Source organism: Mustela nivalis, assembly GCF_964662115.1.
Source record: "Mustela nivalis genome assembly, chromosome: 8".
Classification (NCBI taxonomy): domain Eukaryota; kingdom Metazoa; phylum Chordata; class Mammalia; order Carnivora; family Mustelidae; genus Mustela; species Mustela nivalis.
Genome location: NC_139027.1, coordinates 110469347 through 110485086, shown reverse-complemented (window position 1 = coordinate 110485086; position 15740 = coordinate 110469347). Strand labels below are relative to the sequence as shown.

Below are 15740 nucleotides of genomic sequence, written 5' to 3'. Positions count from 1 at the left end.
GCCTACCCCGTCATCACTTGTCATTTTTGTGAGTCTAAGACATAACATTTAACTTTTAAAAGATATGATCGATCCATGCTTCCTGGCTCTGCCATCCAAATTCTTTCTTCAAATACTTATTATTTGATAAGCTTTTATACATCAATATCACAGTGGCCAGTAGCACTCATGTGTTGTTATATTTTCTTCTGCTTGGCTTCTCACTCATGGTAGGGAAGCACCTTTCCTTTTGGGCTGGGACACATGGAATCAGTGTGATTCTTTATTTCTTTAGATCATAGAAACTGTAAGATTGTCCAGGAATGTGTACAGCCTTTGTTTTTAATCTAAATGCCCAAATCTCATCCTTTTCTATCCTAGCAAATGGAATTGGAAAGACTAGAGAGCAATCTGAATGTACCCTTGAAGAAGTTTGTCAAAGTTAGAAAACATTCTGCCAGCTCCTTGTACCCTCTTTTGGATCCTACAGTGGCCCTTCTCCTCTTTCCAAAATCAGAAGCACGCTTTAGGCAGAATGACCTTCAAAACCCATAATGAAAGGAGATAGCATTCATTCAAGAAGGAAGCAGGCATTGCAGTGTAAGAGTCTATGGCTCCAAAAGCTTAGATCCAAATGTTTTCAAAATGCCTTAGCTACAATCATGTCAACAAGCCAAAATTCAACATTGTGTTAGAAGCACCATATTATGCAATAAGATGGGAAAAATAAATGAGTCTCGTGAATGCAAAAGGACAAGATTCTATTCATCGGTTGAAGATGATGATTGAGTACCCTATCAAAAATTATCAACTGAAAAACTCTTTGAGTAAGAGTTCATCAGAATAACGAGATTGACAGCAAAATTCAATAGACATGTGTATACTAGCACTAACCAATTAGAATAAGTAATGGGGAAAAAGTCATGCTACCACCCACCACTTTCCAGCTTGTAAATCCTTTTATTCTCTAGATAAAATTTTATGTTCAGTGTACTCATGTGTATTTCCAGGAAGCTGGAATGAGAGAAGAGAGTACTGGCCATTTACTCTCTTGGTCACCACCTCCTCCCTATCCATGGATACTTTCATTAGTAGCTTTAGACCTTCTTCTCATCTGCTTCTCAGTATCCCCTCAAAGTGTGATCCATGGACCACCAGCAGCAGCATCCTGTGGGAGCTTGTTAGAAATGCAGAATCTTGGGTCCCACCCCAGACCTACTGACTTGGAATCTGCATTTAACAACATCTCCAGGTGATTTGTCTGCATATTAAAGTTTGTGAAGCACTGCTCTAGTGAATTACCTAGGTTCCTCCTTGGAATGCTTAGTGTGGATGGGAAGAGTGTGAGCATCATATACCTTCCATTATTCTCCATGATGGATTTAGTCATGGAAATCCAGCACTCAGATCTAAAATTTTGCTACAGCTCTGCCTCTTGGTCACATCAGTGGACCCAGAGAAACTTTTCTCCTTCCTGTTTTATGAAAATAGTAAACCAGAGCCTCAGGAAGCCTGTAGAGATATACACACTGTGAGTTGCCATGTGGTTAGATACTGCTTCCAACTCAGCTATCTGTGGTGGAGCGAATTAATGTCCCTGAGCTTTAGTGAATTTCACTTCTCTTTCCACATTTCCAATAAGAAGCCAAATTGCTTTCAGTTTTACCTTTATTCTCTCACAAATGTGATAACTGATGGGGACAGCCTACAGAATCAGGAGATGCATGGAGGCCTGGAGAGAGAGATCGAGATGAGAAAAAGAAGGAAAAGGTCTGAGATGACCACAATTTTCCAGAATCGGCTTTACTTGTTGCTAGTGATCTCCCCCCTGCCTCACACACATTATATGATCATGATAGGGCTAGACCTGTTTGTTTTATTTTGCTGTTGCATAGGAAAGGGCTTGTGATCACTTTCCATTTATAATATCTTTATTCTTTAATATATAGACATAGGAAGAAAAGGAGGTATTTAGTGTTTTGGGTAAGCCCCCTCTTGCAAATTATTTCTTTATCTTCTTTGTATCTCATCTGAATATTTTTTGGTCAACATCTGTCTCTCCCAGTGCTGCTTGGGTTAAAGCCTGATGATACTTTTTCTCAGTAAGAGTAAGGACATACTAATGGAGTGATGACCCATGTCTCCTCATGCATATGGGCACAGTTCTGTGACCTATTTTCAGAAGTTGTTTAGATCTCACTTTGCAATGCTCTGGAGGTCCAGAGGTGAATGTCGTAGGTTCAATACTCCCCAAAATTCCCACGGAAAACCAGTGAACCCTCAGAATTGTAGACCATCTGCCCCACTGTGCTTACGGCTGTGTGGGACTCTTCTGCAACCTCATTACTCTGAGTTCACCTGGGAGTGATCTTCTTCCTCTTTGCTATTTCCTATAAACATGATCATTTTGTGACTCTAATGCAAATTTTTTTAGCTTCTTCCTTGCCTTTGGACTATCCAGAATGCGCTATGCTTTCTTTGTGAAACACGAAAGCTTTAATGAAGCAAAGATCATGCTATCTGGTGGACAATGCAAAGACAAATACGGTTTCGTACTGTCCACTTTTAATGCTTGTTTGCTGCAAATGTACAATTAGGGGATGATAGTATATCCATTTTAGGGCTTGGTTTTCCTGGCTTTTGCTTCTGATAGACAGGATGTTCTAGTGAATATTGTGCCCTGGGACTAAATTTCAGTGGGCTTTAATTAGGAGGACATCTCAAAGATTTAGCATTCTATCCTTGCAAGATGTAGATCTTTGGGTTGGTTGATTGGTTTTTTTGTGTTACTGATAATACAAATATGTTAAAAATGCATACTTTTACATGTTAGAGCAGTGTTTCTTAAGCTTGAATATAGCAGAATCACCTGGAAAGCTTGTTAAAAACACAGCTTCATGGGTTCCACCCCAGAGAATCAGATCTGGTAGGTCTTTGGTGGGGCCTGAGAATCTGCATTTTAACTTACAGGGCCAGGCGCTGCCACTGCTGCCATCAGCGGGTCACATTATAAGTCACACCAGGCTCACAGGCATATATAGGCATATAAAAAGCACCTAGGAGCATCCGGGTTCCCCCTTCTTTATCTAATATAATCTCTTCTCTCCTTTGCAGCTTAATCTCTTCCCTCTCTCACTTTTTAAATTCATATGGATTTGCCCCCATCATCTCCATGAGTTTTAGAATTCTTACCAATGAGCATAACTTTGAATCAAAAAAAAACAAAAAACAAAAAACAAAAACAAAACCTACTTTTAATAAGAAAACATAACATAGTGGCCAACCGTGAAAATGACTGCAGTGGGGTCTAAAAAGGACCTTTTCCTCCCATCTCCATCTTCTTCCGTGACAGTATTTTACAGAGACGGGAGAAGGAATGTGCCTAGAAAGAGTTTTCTGTTCGTTGGTGTAATTGTTGGTTTTTAAAAGCGATGCCTTCTCACCGGAGGGGTGGTGCTTGTCATGGCCTCGAATAGCGGGCTCTAGAATTGCATGATGCCCCTCTGTTTCATAAATAAGATTGTAGCATGCCTTCACGTGCCTGGCCTTCCACAGTCCACCTCACGGTTTCTCTCTGCACGCCCCACGAGTTTTGTTTTTTTATGGTTTCCAGGCCTGTTGTTAAAATAAGTTTCTGCTTTTGCACGTGCATGGACGTGAGCTGTTGTGAGCTGTAATTTCTTAGATTACAACAGAAGCATGCTTCATTGGGATAAACTGACCAAAAGATACCGATTCCTTATGAGTTAACACTCTTGGCTGGGCAAAGAGTTGGGAGGACCAGACTAGGCTAGGCCACCAGTGCTGGAGGAAATCACGTCGTGCGTGTTGCGTTGGCCAAAGGCATTCATTCTGTGTTACCCACTTTTCGGACTTTCATTTCACAACAAATGGGGAAGGGAAATCCATATGAACCTTTCACAGTTGTTTCTCAAACAACATCTCAATACTGTTTTCCAACGTCTGTGCATATATTTGGGTAAAGAAATGTTGCCAAGGTTCTACCTGTTGACCAGGTTTTGCTCACATCTGCTTATGTCCCATTATTGCCATGGAAGTTACAGATATAATGAATGACCAGGGTCCAAGTCACGGTGAACATTAAGGAAGTTTCATGGACCCACTGCCTCCAGATATAGACACACAGACACACACACACACACACACACACACAGCACACATACACACACACACACACACACACAACTGAAGCTGAGTCAGTAAATTGGACTTTTTTCGCCACTGCTGTGAAGTTTGGATGACAGAACTGCAGAAATGGCATTTTTCCTGGTGTCTCCAATAGTACTCTGAGCATCCAGGTGCTGATTTGAAAAGAATGGCATCGTCAGCTTCCTAGGTGCCTTAATCATTCACGGACTTGCCTTGCCCAGAGAATTTCCTCAGGGCAAACCCAGTTCTAATTCATAGTGAAAAAGACTTTCTGAACTACTGATATTCAAATACAGATTTTCATATTGTCAATAATTGATACATATCCTTGTGCTGATTAATTGTCATCATTATTATAACTTTTTGATTTGATAAATATTTACTCAAGAAAATGAAGTTTGCCGACTGCCCAAGAAAACTTTTCTTTATGTTTAAAAAAAAAAGAAAATGAAATGATGTTTGCCTGTTTTAATCTAGGGATTTTTGTTGTTGTTGTTGTTACTATTGTTTTTCTTTTTGAGCACTTAAGTTAGTACATTAGCAATTTGAGTTATTTGGGTTTTTGTTTTTGTTTTTTGGCTTTTGGTTTTTGGGTTTTTGGGGGTTTTTTGTGGGGTTCTTTTTTTTTTTTTTTTTTGGCTTTTGCTTTTGTTTTTCCCTTTTTTTCCCCCCAAAGATTTTTGACCTCATTTTTTATAGATATTTATGCTAAATCTCTCACCTGTGGTATGGGAACTAGAAGACAGTACAATTGACATGCACACCATTTTATATATCTTTGAGCTTATGAAGGAAAAAAATATATATATTCTGTATTCTCTTTTTAGTTCAGTGAGGGAAACCAACAAAGCATTCCCAAAGTTGGACTTTTTTGAAGTATATTTTAGGGAGAAAGACAGTAGGACAGTGAGATCCTATCTTTGTAACTATAAATGTGATATTCTAAATAGACCTTATTTTAGAAATTATGTACTTTAATGATGTGTTATGACCCAAGGGTGAGAAATGTCAACCTAAATGAGGTTATTTTCTCATCATAGCATCAGCGAGACCCTCGACTGAATGAAATTTTATTCCCATTTTACGATGCTAAAAGGGCAATGCAGATCATCGAGATGTATGAGCCCGATGAAGATTTGAAGAAAAAAGGTAACAAAAGTGAAAAAAGACAATTTTCTTTATTAAAGAAAAAGTAAGACTATGCAACTTTAAACATTCTTGGATTTTTAGTTAACGACATCTTAACTGCTTTGGAGCTCCCTAGAGCCAAGAATTTTTAATGGACTGATTTTTTTTTTCCCTGTTTTAAGTTAGTATAAATTTTACCTTACATTAGAATTTGCTCATGCTGCCTGAGGCATAATGTAAACTTACTGTATTTTAAACACATGTTAGTGATATTTTCCCCGTTGTAATCTCTCACATTTGATCTTTGGTATTGCTTAATGCTTAAACTGCAAAAATGCCCATATGGTCTCTGTTTGCCAGCTTGGGAGGAATTTTACGTCTTATAAAAGTTTATATCTTCTCTTTCTCCCTTTTGTTTTGCCAAGCCGAGTCAATTTTAATATATGATTTGATGAGCCTACCCATCACTTGACCGCTGTTATGGAATACAAATGCAACTGATAGGAAATTAAATGGTCAGGAATCAGTTATTAGGGTATCTGAATATTTGTCTCTTTCAATGAACCATTGGAAGCAATGTGCTGTCCGTTCCAGTATTTGACAAAGAAAAGGCATGGAGAGGAAGTTGAAGATCAGTCTTGTAGCAGAGGGAGGCACCTGCAAAGGATGGGAGAGGTGATGCTACTATAATTGGACAGGAGGTCCTGAGACAAGAGCTACCTGAGCCTCAGCCTTGTGTCCCAGTGGAGGGTTGAAGGGGGATTCAGGTTCAAGTTCAATGTTTCCCATGTGTCCCTGGGTAGTATGGCCTCAGTTTCCATGTTCTTTTTTCTTTGTGTCTCAGTGAATGTGGCTAAAAGGTTTATATAATCTCTGGACCCACATGGAACCCATGTATATTCATGCTGGCCCACCACACCACATGACCCAGCCTGGTCTGTTTCCAAGTCAAATAGTCTTAGACTTACACTTCCTGCTAGGGCCTTCCAGCAAGTAACTCCTTCCAGCATGAGTGCTTCCTTATTTACCTTAATGCCAACACTCTTGAGTAGTAGTATTTATTCTGTACTGCTTGGGATTAAAGTGAAGGGAGGAGTGGCTGATAGCTCATGTAACACTTTGCAATATTTGATTTGATTCTTGTTGCTGTCCTGTCACTGTGTGACCTTGAGCAAGGGATCCTATTCCTGGGCCTCAGTTTCCCTGCTCATAACACAGTGGAGCTCATACAGTCATCCAACTAATATTCTGCTCCCCTACCTTCATTTTCTTGAAGTTTACAGAGGGCTGACTGGTTGCCAAGCTCTGGACCAGATGTTGGGGATTCAAAAGTAAGAGAGTTGTTGAAGGACAAGGCTCAGAGTTCCTTGGCAGTATAATAAATGTTATGATAGAGGTGTATCTTTCATTATTTCTAAAGTCCTTCCAGACCCTAATGTTTATGAAATTGCATTGATGCATCTAAAAATCATAGCTTCACCAAATCATAAACGACAGAAATGTTAAAGTTTACCATTATTAAGTATGGGTGAGAATGGGGTGCAAAGGCATTATAAACTTCTGGGAGAAGCTTAAACTGTTACAAAAAACCACCTTTTTGAATATTTTGGCAATGAGGGGAAGAGTAGAAAACATGCCCTTCTACAGCCCAGCCTATCCACCTCCACGTGTGTATCCTAGATAACCTCCCTTCTTGTTCCCAGCTCTGGATGTCAGAGGAAGCACACTCACCCCAGTCAGTGGCTTTAAATTTCTTCTACACACATGACTTTCAAATTCTCCACTTCTGACCTCTAACTTCAACTGCAGACCTGCTGGAGTCTTCCATTTGGATACTGATGGGCATTTCAAATATATATGTACAACATGTTTTGATTCTCCCTGCCCTCAGACCTGTTCCCTTCTCAGCCTGGAAAATAAATGTTACCATGAATGTTACCTGAATTTTTAGGCCAAAACTCTTGGAATCTTCCTTGACTTGCTCTTGTTCTTTTGTTGTTGTTCTTTCATGTAAAACCTCCCAGATCTATCCTCGGAATAAGTCCTGAATAAATCACTTCTCACCATCTCCGCCTTCATTGGTCTATCCATGCCTACATCATGTCGTCCTAGATGAGGCAACTGACTTTTAACTAGTCTTCTTTCTACTTGGTGCCCTACAGTTTATGTTCCACACAGCAGCCAGACTAAACCATTGAAAACTAAATCTAATCATACTATTCCACTCTTTGGAATAGCTTCCCAACACACTTAGAGTAAAACCCACAGTACTTAGCGAAGACTTCAGGCCAACTAATGTAGCTTTTGGCTTCCTCCCTAGCCTCATTTCTAACTCCCTCTCCCCTTGGTCACACACTCCTGTGTCAAGGTCTTCACACTTGCCTGTCCTACTTGGGATGATTCCCCAGACTGCATGCGGCTTGCTCCCTCTTCATCAGGGTGACCTCCTCAGAAGGGCTTTTGCTGGCCCTGTATCTAACACAGCATCTTGGGCATTCTTAATCACCTTCATTCCCTGCTTTCTATTTCTTTCTAGCACTTGCATGACATTACATTATACTTATATTTATTTGCTAATTTATTTGTTCTCTTTCCCATAGTATGTTTTGTGAAGGCTGTTTCTCCCATCACTTCTTCTGTCCCAGTGCCTTCAAAAGTACTTGCTCTTAGAATGGATGTGTGTGCCCAAGGAGACAGGTGCACAGATTTTTATTGTAGTATGTTTAATTATAGTTAGAAATTGCCTAAATACCCATCAACAGAATCATGGACAATAAATGGATGTATTCAGACATGGACCTATTCTACATTCTACAGTCCTACGTACCACCCCCATACCTACTGCTCTACATTATTCAGGGGAAAATAAATGACCATGAGCTGTTTATATTAACTGAATCAGTTATAAGAAAATGTAACATTAGCAAATTTGCATATGCAAGTAATGGACTATTTTTTATACAATCTTTTTTAAATATTCACAACTACCTATGGTTTGGAGACAGGCATATGTAGTAGAGTTACAAAGTCATTTGGATGATGTTCAATACAAAAAGTCAGGAGTGGTTGTCTACAAGGGACTAGAAGGAGGAACTACAGTAGAGGGTGGGAGGCCAGGGTGCTGCAGAGGCATCCGTAATTATGTATTCCTCTGGAATATGTAAATAAGGGAAGATGTTATGAAGCTGTGGTCTGGGTCCATAGTTATTTATTACGCTATCATCTGTACTTCTTTATTTCTTTTTTTTTTTTTAAGATTTTATTTATTTATTTGACAGAGAGAAATCACAAGTAGATGGAGAGGCAGGCAGAGAGAGAGAGAGGGAAGTGGGCTCCCTGCTGAGCAGAGAGCCCGATGCGGGACTCGATCCCAGGACCCTGAGATCATGACCTAACCCACTGAGCCACCCAGGCGCCCTCTGTACTTCTTTATAAGCTTGAAATCCGTTCATAACTTGCAAATGCTTAAGTAAAAACAAAAGGCTAAAAAAAAATAAATAAATAACCCAAAAGGCTGAGGCAGTTGATGGTTGTTGGGGTGGGAGATGTAGAAATATTGATCACAGGGGACCGGCCTTGTATCAGAAAGGACTAACTGAAATGAACAGTGGCTTTTAGGGCCACTGCACATTTCATTGATGACTAAATACTCTTCTCACCAGTCCTATACCCTGTGCATAGATGAAAGAGGAGAAATGAATTGTTTAAACCCAGAGAGGTTGCTCATTCCTTCTCCAATCCAGTGAGAACAGTAGTGCCCTATAGTTGTAGGTTTCCCACTTGAGCCCAGCGTAGGGTTTGAACTCACGACCCCAAGATCAAGGCCTGAGCTGAGTTCAAGAGGCAATGCTTAACCTACTGAGCCACCCCGGTTTCCCCATCTTTTCCACTTTTTTTTTTTTTTTAAAGATTTTATTTATTTGACAGAGAGAAATCACAAGCAGTCAGAGAGGCAGGCAGAGAGAGAGAGGGAAGCAGGCTCCCTGCTGAGCAGAGATCCCGACGCGGGACTCGATCCCAGGACCCTGAGATTATGACCTGAGCCGAAGGCAGCGGCTTAACCCACTGAGCCACCCAGGTGCCCTCTTTTCCACTTTTTTAAGACTCCCTCTCATATGTCTTGTCCTTTATCATTCAGGATAGTCCTGGAAAGCGGGTGTGGCCAGTATTTCTCCCCCATTTGCCAGAAGAGGAGGTTGAGACCCAAGAACGTAGGGAGTGAGTGGTAGAAGCGGAACTGAAAAATGTCCCTTGACCCCTGGTTGCTACAACTCCTGGCGCTATGATTCTGAGCTCAAGGAATCCGTGCTTCTGTCATCCTACTTACAAAAGCAGAAAGTGCCCTGTCTTGTGGAATGGGTTAGGTTACTTGTCATGTGCAACTCTGTTACTTTGTTCAAGTTCCAAAGGATGAAGGTTCTTGGGAAAGAGAATGAGAAGAATTTACTCTGGATTAAGCTGCCTCAATTTACATGAAGAAAAATGTGAGAGGTGTATCTTCCGAGCCACATGCCTACTAGCTGTTCTTTTTTCCCCCAGGCCTCATATCAAGCGATGGGTTTTGCAGATACCTGATGTCAGATGAAAATGCCCCAGTCTTCCTGGATCGTTTAGAACTTTACCAAGAAATGGACCATCCTCTGGCTCACTACTTCATCAGTTCTTCCCATAACACCTATCTCACGGGCCGACAGTTTGGCGGGAAATCTTCAGTAGAAATGTACAGACAGGTTCTCCTGGCTGGTTGCAGGTCAGAAACTCAGGACAGTTTTTTTGTTTTGTTTTTTGTTTTTTAATATGATGCCCTTCAACTTAAGATTTTGCTCTAAAAAAGTAGGAGGTAGTATTCCAAATGAAAGGACATTTTTTCCTTCTCTTTAATTGATTATGCTGGTCATGTAACCTTGAAAAAGAACAGATAATCTTTGCTCCAGAAAGTTCTAGAATCCTATGGGCCAAAAGATCGTTTTTACTATAAATTTTTTAATATCCCCCCTCAAATAAGTAAACAAATATTCCCCCCCTCAAAATTGCAAAAAAAAATTTCAAGAAGTCATGTTAAGTTTCTTATTGGTCTGAAGCATTTGCAAATTTAGCTCTACTTAATGTTAGAAGTCTTAATATGTCATTCTCTGAGAATGAAGATTATTGAAAATGGTTTTCCTTCTGTGGAAATTGGCAAATATTTGAAGTTTAAAATATGGAAAAAATGCTGAAAGTGAAAAATAAGAAATGTAGTTACATTATGATATATTTTTCTTGGTTACTAATAGCCATACCTTATTTTTAATAGCTCACTATTTTTTGTGTATGGAGAGACTCTAAGGAAATGACATCACTACTTCGTCCTCTGAATACTTGACACAATGAGAACATTTTCTTTTATGGCCAAAGTAACATTATTTCACCTAACAAAATTTTTCAAAACTGTTCCTTAACATCATCTAAAACCTGGCCTGCATTCAGATGTTCCCAAGTGTACCCAAATTGTCCTTCATTGTAGATTTGTCATGACTGGAATTTCATCTAGAACCTCACTGGTGGTTGTATCTCTAAAGTCTGACTTCATCTCTGACAGTCCCTTTTTCATGACAGCAACAAGATAAAGAATATAATGTGATTTTAACCTGTATACCCCATGAAATAATCATGTTACTTATCTCATCCCATGTTCTGCTTCTATAAGAAAACAACTTCTTTTGATGTCTCTCCTTTTAATTTGCACACACATGCAGTATTTTATTGTAAGGGCTCAGTCTTGCAATTTCACTGTGTGCCTAGATGCGTTGAACTTGACTGTTGGGATGGAAAAGGTGAAGATCAAGAACCGATAATAACTCATGGAAAAGCAATGTGTACAGATATCCTTTTTAAGGTAAGTTTCAAAATAGCCATAGTCTCTTCCAGACTATCGTAGAGATAGATGAAGTGGAGAAAACAAAGTATTCATTTTCTCAAGTGTTTTACCTTCGTATTCCTTTCCTCCAGCTTTGAAGAGAAAGTCAAGAAAAATGTTTTCTCCACTTCCTAGCACCTTCCTTTTCTGACTTTGCTGCTTTCAGATGGTGACAGCACCATATAATGAGGCTTCTTCCGTCAGAATCCCCGACTCCAACTACTTTTAAAAAGTATTGTTTTCTTGCTTATTTTGTGTTATTTCTGAAGAACATCAAAATGGCATAAGAAGATAAATAGAATACAGAAAATAAAATAGCTTATAAATAGTGCCTATCAGAGCAAGAAGCTATTTTGACTAGGTTAGAGTTGATGAGTCCACAATATCAAATCCTATAAACGGCCAAGCCATGCCACAGGCGGGTTCCAAACTGTCTAGAATTCATGGTGAGGAGAGAAACATGATGATTCACAAGATTTGCAAAATAGAAACCGGCCCATTGGTCCAAAGAAGTGTAGTTGCTCCCAGTCCTGATGCCAGAAAGAAGGCTTTTCCCCAAGGACCCTCAAAGAGAGGCATCTACAGTTTTACAAACAGGCATTTCAGTAATGGCCTTTTGGTGATCTCTGTGTACAGTTGGAAGGTTAGTTTCTACAATATGCTTTAGTGATAGCCTGCCAAAAGACAAGTAAAAAAAATGCAATTCTGTGGTTGGCCACTGTTCAGGTACCTCTGTCTCTGTCAGTTGCGTGCAATTTGGGATGGTTATGGCAACATCTGGAGCAATGGTTCTTGACCCTGCCTGCGTGTGGGAAATCACTAGAGGTATTTGTAAGAACAGATGCCTGGGCACTAGACCTATGACACTCCATGCATACCATTTCTCTTAGCCAGATGTTGTTGAATTTGAGCAGCAGCAAATTCAGGGTTATGTTCCCTGAGAGGGAATTGCACTGCTTGAGTAATACCAAGAATGTATTCCAGTAGGAAGCCATGAATTTGCACAGCCAACTAAACTGACAGGAAGGGTTGTCCTCTTTAGAGAATTAAGGGGCCTAATAAAGAAGCTTAGCTGAAAAGAAGGCTATTTCTTTCCAGCTTGGAGGTGAGCAAAGGAGAACCCCGGGGCAGAGCCAAAATTTTCCTCAAGGAGTAATTCTTGGTCAACTCAAGTTGGCAAGCAAGGTCACAGAAGTTTTCACCTAAAGAAACTTGAAGCAAGAATAATTAAAGGACCACCTTAGGCATAAGGATGCTTCTGAAAACACTCCATGATTCTCTAACCCAAGGCATGAGATGGGTTTCAAAGGGACTAGCCTAGATTACTATTGTATAATTTTTTCCAATTTAACTGAATGGTGGGATTTTCCCTGTGGTTAGCAATAAGCCAGTAAGAATTTGGGAGATTTTTACCAAGTATGATGCTGTGGTTGTGGAAACATTGGTTTGAAACCGCGCTTTATAAAGCTAAGTCGAGAGCAAGGCCAGCCGTCTGTGGGAAGGATATGCTCAGCTCGTCTAAAGGAGGTTTCAGATGACTGAGCTTCCAGTTCACAAAGAGGCAGCCGGAACACCACCTGTCTCACCTCACACGTTGCTTGATCAAGGAGAACAGCCTCCCTCGTCACCTGCTCTCTCCCCCCACCGCCATTTTCATCAGGCTAATCAGAAACAAGGGATGTTGCGAATGTCACAGGAATCTTCATCGAATTAATGAAACGTAGCCAAAACCCCACCTGCTCTTCAGCAAGAAAGATGAGCTCTGAACCTGTCTTGCCAGATAATCGAGCAAGGAGCCAGCATGCCCTTGAGACGAAATTCCTTGTCAGTTAATAGCATCATAATTTTGGAGCAGTCAACGGTAGCTTTGAAAAAAAATTGTCATTAACCATTAGCTGTGCTTGGGTCTAACCACAAGGGGGCTCTCCCTGTGCCAGTATCAAGATGAATGGGCTCTCCAGAGCCCATTGCCAGAACGGACTTTCTGAAAAGCCAAAACTAATAGTCTCTGAATGGGTTCAGGTGCCTTAATTTGTTTTTTGGCTCTTCTCTCTCATTAACACTTTTTATCTTTAAAGGATGTTATTCAAGCCATCAAGGAAACCGCATTTGTCACATCCGAATATCCTGTCATTCTCTCCTTTGAAAATCACTGCAGGTATAACGAGGGGTTCTATTTGAAATATTTACCATCCATTCCCACTGCTGCTCTACATCTTTTTAAAGAGCTGAATGGTTTGGGGGTAGTGGTAAGGACACTTGGTCTTATGCAAAAAAAAAAAAAAAAAGAAAAGAAAAGCCTCAAACCAGTACCACCACCCCCAACCTCAAAAAAAAAAAAAAAGGAAAACAAGTCATCTTGCTGTATTTTTGAGATCCTCCCTCTAAATGGTGAGCGATCAGGACACCTTGCTCAAAGTTCCACTGAGCTGGAAGATGTGGCTGTGGATTAGAAAGCAGACTTGATGAACTTGAAAGCCATTTTTTATTCTGCTTACCAGCTCTTATTGGGGGGTGGGTGCGGTTAGGATCTGCTTTTGAAACCATTCCATTTAAAGTCTCTGGCATGTAACTGAGTGTCTCACTTAGCATCAAGAGAACAAGTATGGATTTTGCAGAGTGGGAGTTTTGAATCACCTAGGAATGGGTGTTTCTTGTTCTTGGACACATAATGGATGTTTGAATTTACGAATGCCAGTTCTCTCTCTTTCTCTCTCTCTCTCCAGCAAATATCAGCAGTACAAGATGTCCAAATATTGCGAAGATCTATTTGGGGATCTCCTGTTGAAACAAGCACTTGAATCACATCCAGTATGTATTTTTAGCAAACCATATTTCTAACCTGAATGGATTTGTTTTGAAATTCATTTCTAAAGGGTCAAGTAGTGCTACGGGACTAAAGATCTTCGTATTTATTTAAATTCATTGGTATGGAAAGCTTTCGTGCTTCGGACAGATGTGTAGAGAGAAACATAAAGTAAACATCTGGTTCAATTTAATTTTAAGGGTCTCAAGGCCTTTATGGTTTTTGAGATCTCTGTCCTAAAGTTTTGCAAAATGCCCACTGGCCTAGGGTCTGTGCTCAGCATTTGTTCTCAAGTTGGTTGCCTGATAGAACCATCTAGAAGGACTATAAAAATACCTTTGCCGGGGCTCTACTCAGAGATTTTGAATTAACTGATCTGGGGTAAGGCCTGATCATGATGTTTTTTTAAAGAAAACCCTGCAGGTGAATAAAATGTGCACATAGGGTTCAACACCCGTAGGCCCCCACTGCTGTAAGAAATCCCCTAAATTGAAATCAAAGGAGTCTGACGTTCAAGCTCCCAACTCCAAAACAGATAAGCGGGCAGAGGTGGAGATGGGGAGGGGGCACCTGGGTAGTTCAGTCTGTTGAGTGTCTGACTCTTGGTTTTAGCTCAGGTCATGATCTCGGGGTCCTAAGATTGAGCCCCAGGTCAGCCTCCATGCTCAGTGCAGTCTGCTCGAGAGATTTGTTTCCCGTCCCTCTCCCTTCCCCTCTGCTCCTCCCTCCACTCGTGTGTTCGCCTGCACATGTGCTCACTCACTCTCTCTCTGCGTCTCTCAAAGAAATACAATAAAATCTTAACAACAACAACAACAAACACTTGGAAAATGTTATACATACAACTTTTGAGCTTCAATTTTACACCTGTAACTTGCTTCATAAAACAAAGATTGGGGCACCTGGGTGGCTCAGTGGGTTAAAGCCTCTGCCTTTGGCTCAGGTCATGATCCCAGGGTCCTGGGATCGAGCCCAGCATCGGGCTCTCTGCTCAGCGGGGAGCCTGCTTCCTCCTCTCTCTCTCTCTGCCTGCCTCTCTGCCTACTTGTGATCTCTGTCAAATAAATAAATAAAAGCTTTAAAAAATAAATAAAACAAAGAACCTTTCACCTATGGCCCACAGATAGGCTTTGTGAGGACTGTGACCTCATCCTAATTGTATACAACTTTTTTTATTGTATAATTATTCCACCGGAGCTCATCACATTTTGCAAGGATCCGTAACCTCCATGTGGTGAAGATCCATTGTCCCAAGATGTAATGAATAGAATTAAGTGTAAAGTACTCTGCAGTATTTAAAAACAAACGAACAAAAAGGAAAGAAAATGCATGCCTAGGACACAAGGATATTCGCATCCTTTGCACCCACCCCTGATTGTCCTCAGCCTGTGGACAGACGCCATGCTGCGGGCTCCCTGCCCGTGTCCGTGCAGCACTATCTTCCCTGTACACTGGCCTGCTTATGGCTGCCAGTGTCTGTGGCTTTTCAAGCCAAGGTGGGGTGCTCTCGTCACCAGAGCGGGCTCTGCCCATATGGGAAGGACAGGCCAGAAGGGCCGCAGAGCTCACACCCCTCCCCTCCAGTCCCCTCACGCAGCAGCAGGGACAGCTCCAGAGCATGGGATCTACACCAGCTGCCAGGCTCCCTAGCAGGACCACACGCCTGCCCCCTCAGTGATAGTTCGCCTGATAACACCCCATTGGGGTTGGCTGCTTGCCGCCTTTTTCTCACTTTCCTACCCCCTACCCTCTGGTTGGACA

The 15740-nt window shown here is 41.0% G+C and overlaps 1 protein-coding gene across 8 annotated transcripts in view; it reads left to right on the top strand.

Moving 5' to 3' along the window:
- Positions 1-15740, top strand: part of PLCB4 (phospholipase C beta 4) — a 410418-nt gene that overhangs the window by 317934 nt on the left and 76744 nt on the right. For all 8 annotated transcript variants that reach the window (XM_082744398.1, XM_082744395.1, XM_082744397.1 and 5 more), the window contains 5 exons: positions 5190-5298; positions 9817-10027; positions 11059-11152; positions 13252-13331; positions 13900-13984. In XM_082744398.1, the coding sequence (XP_082600524.1) occupies positions 5190-5298; positions 9817-10027; positions 11059-11152; positions 13252-13331; positions 13900-13984 (579 nt within the window). The remainder of the gene's footprint in view (positions 1-5189; positions 5299-9816; positions 10028-11058; positions 11153-13251; positions 13332-13899; positions 13985-15740) is intronic.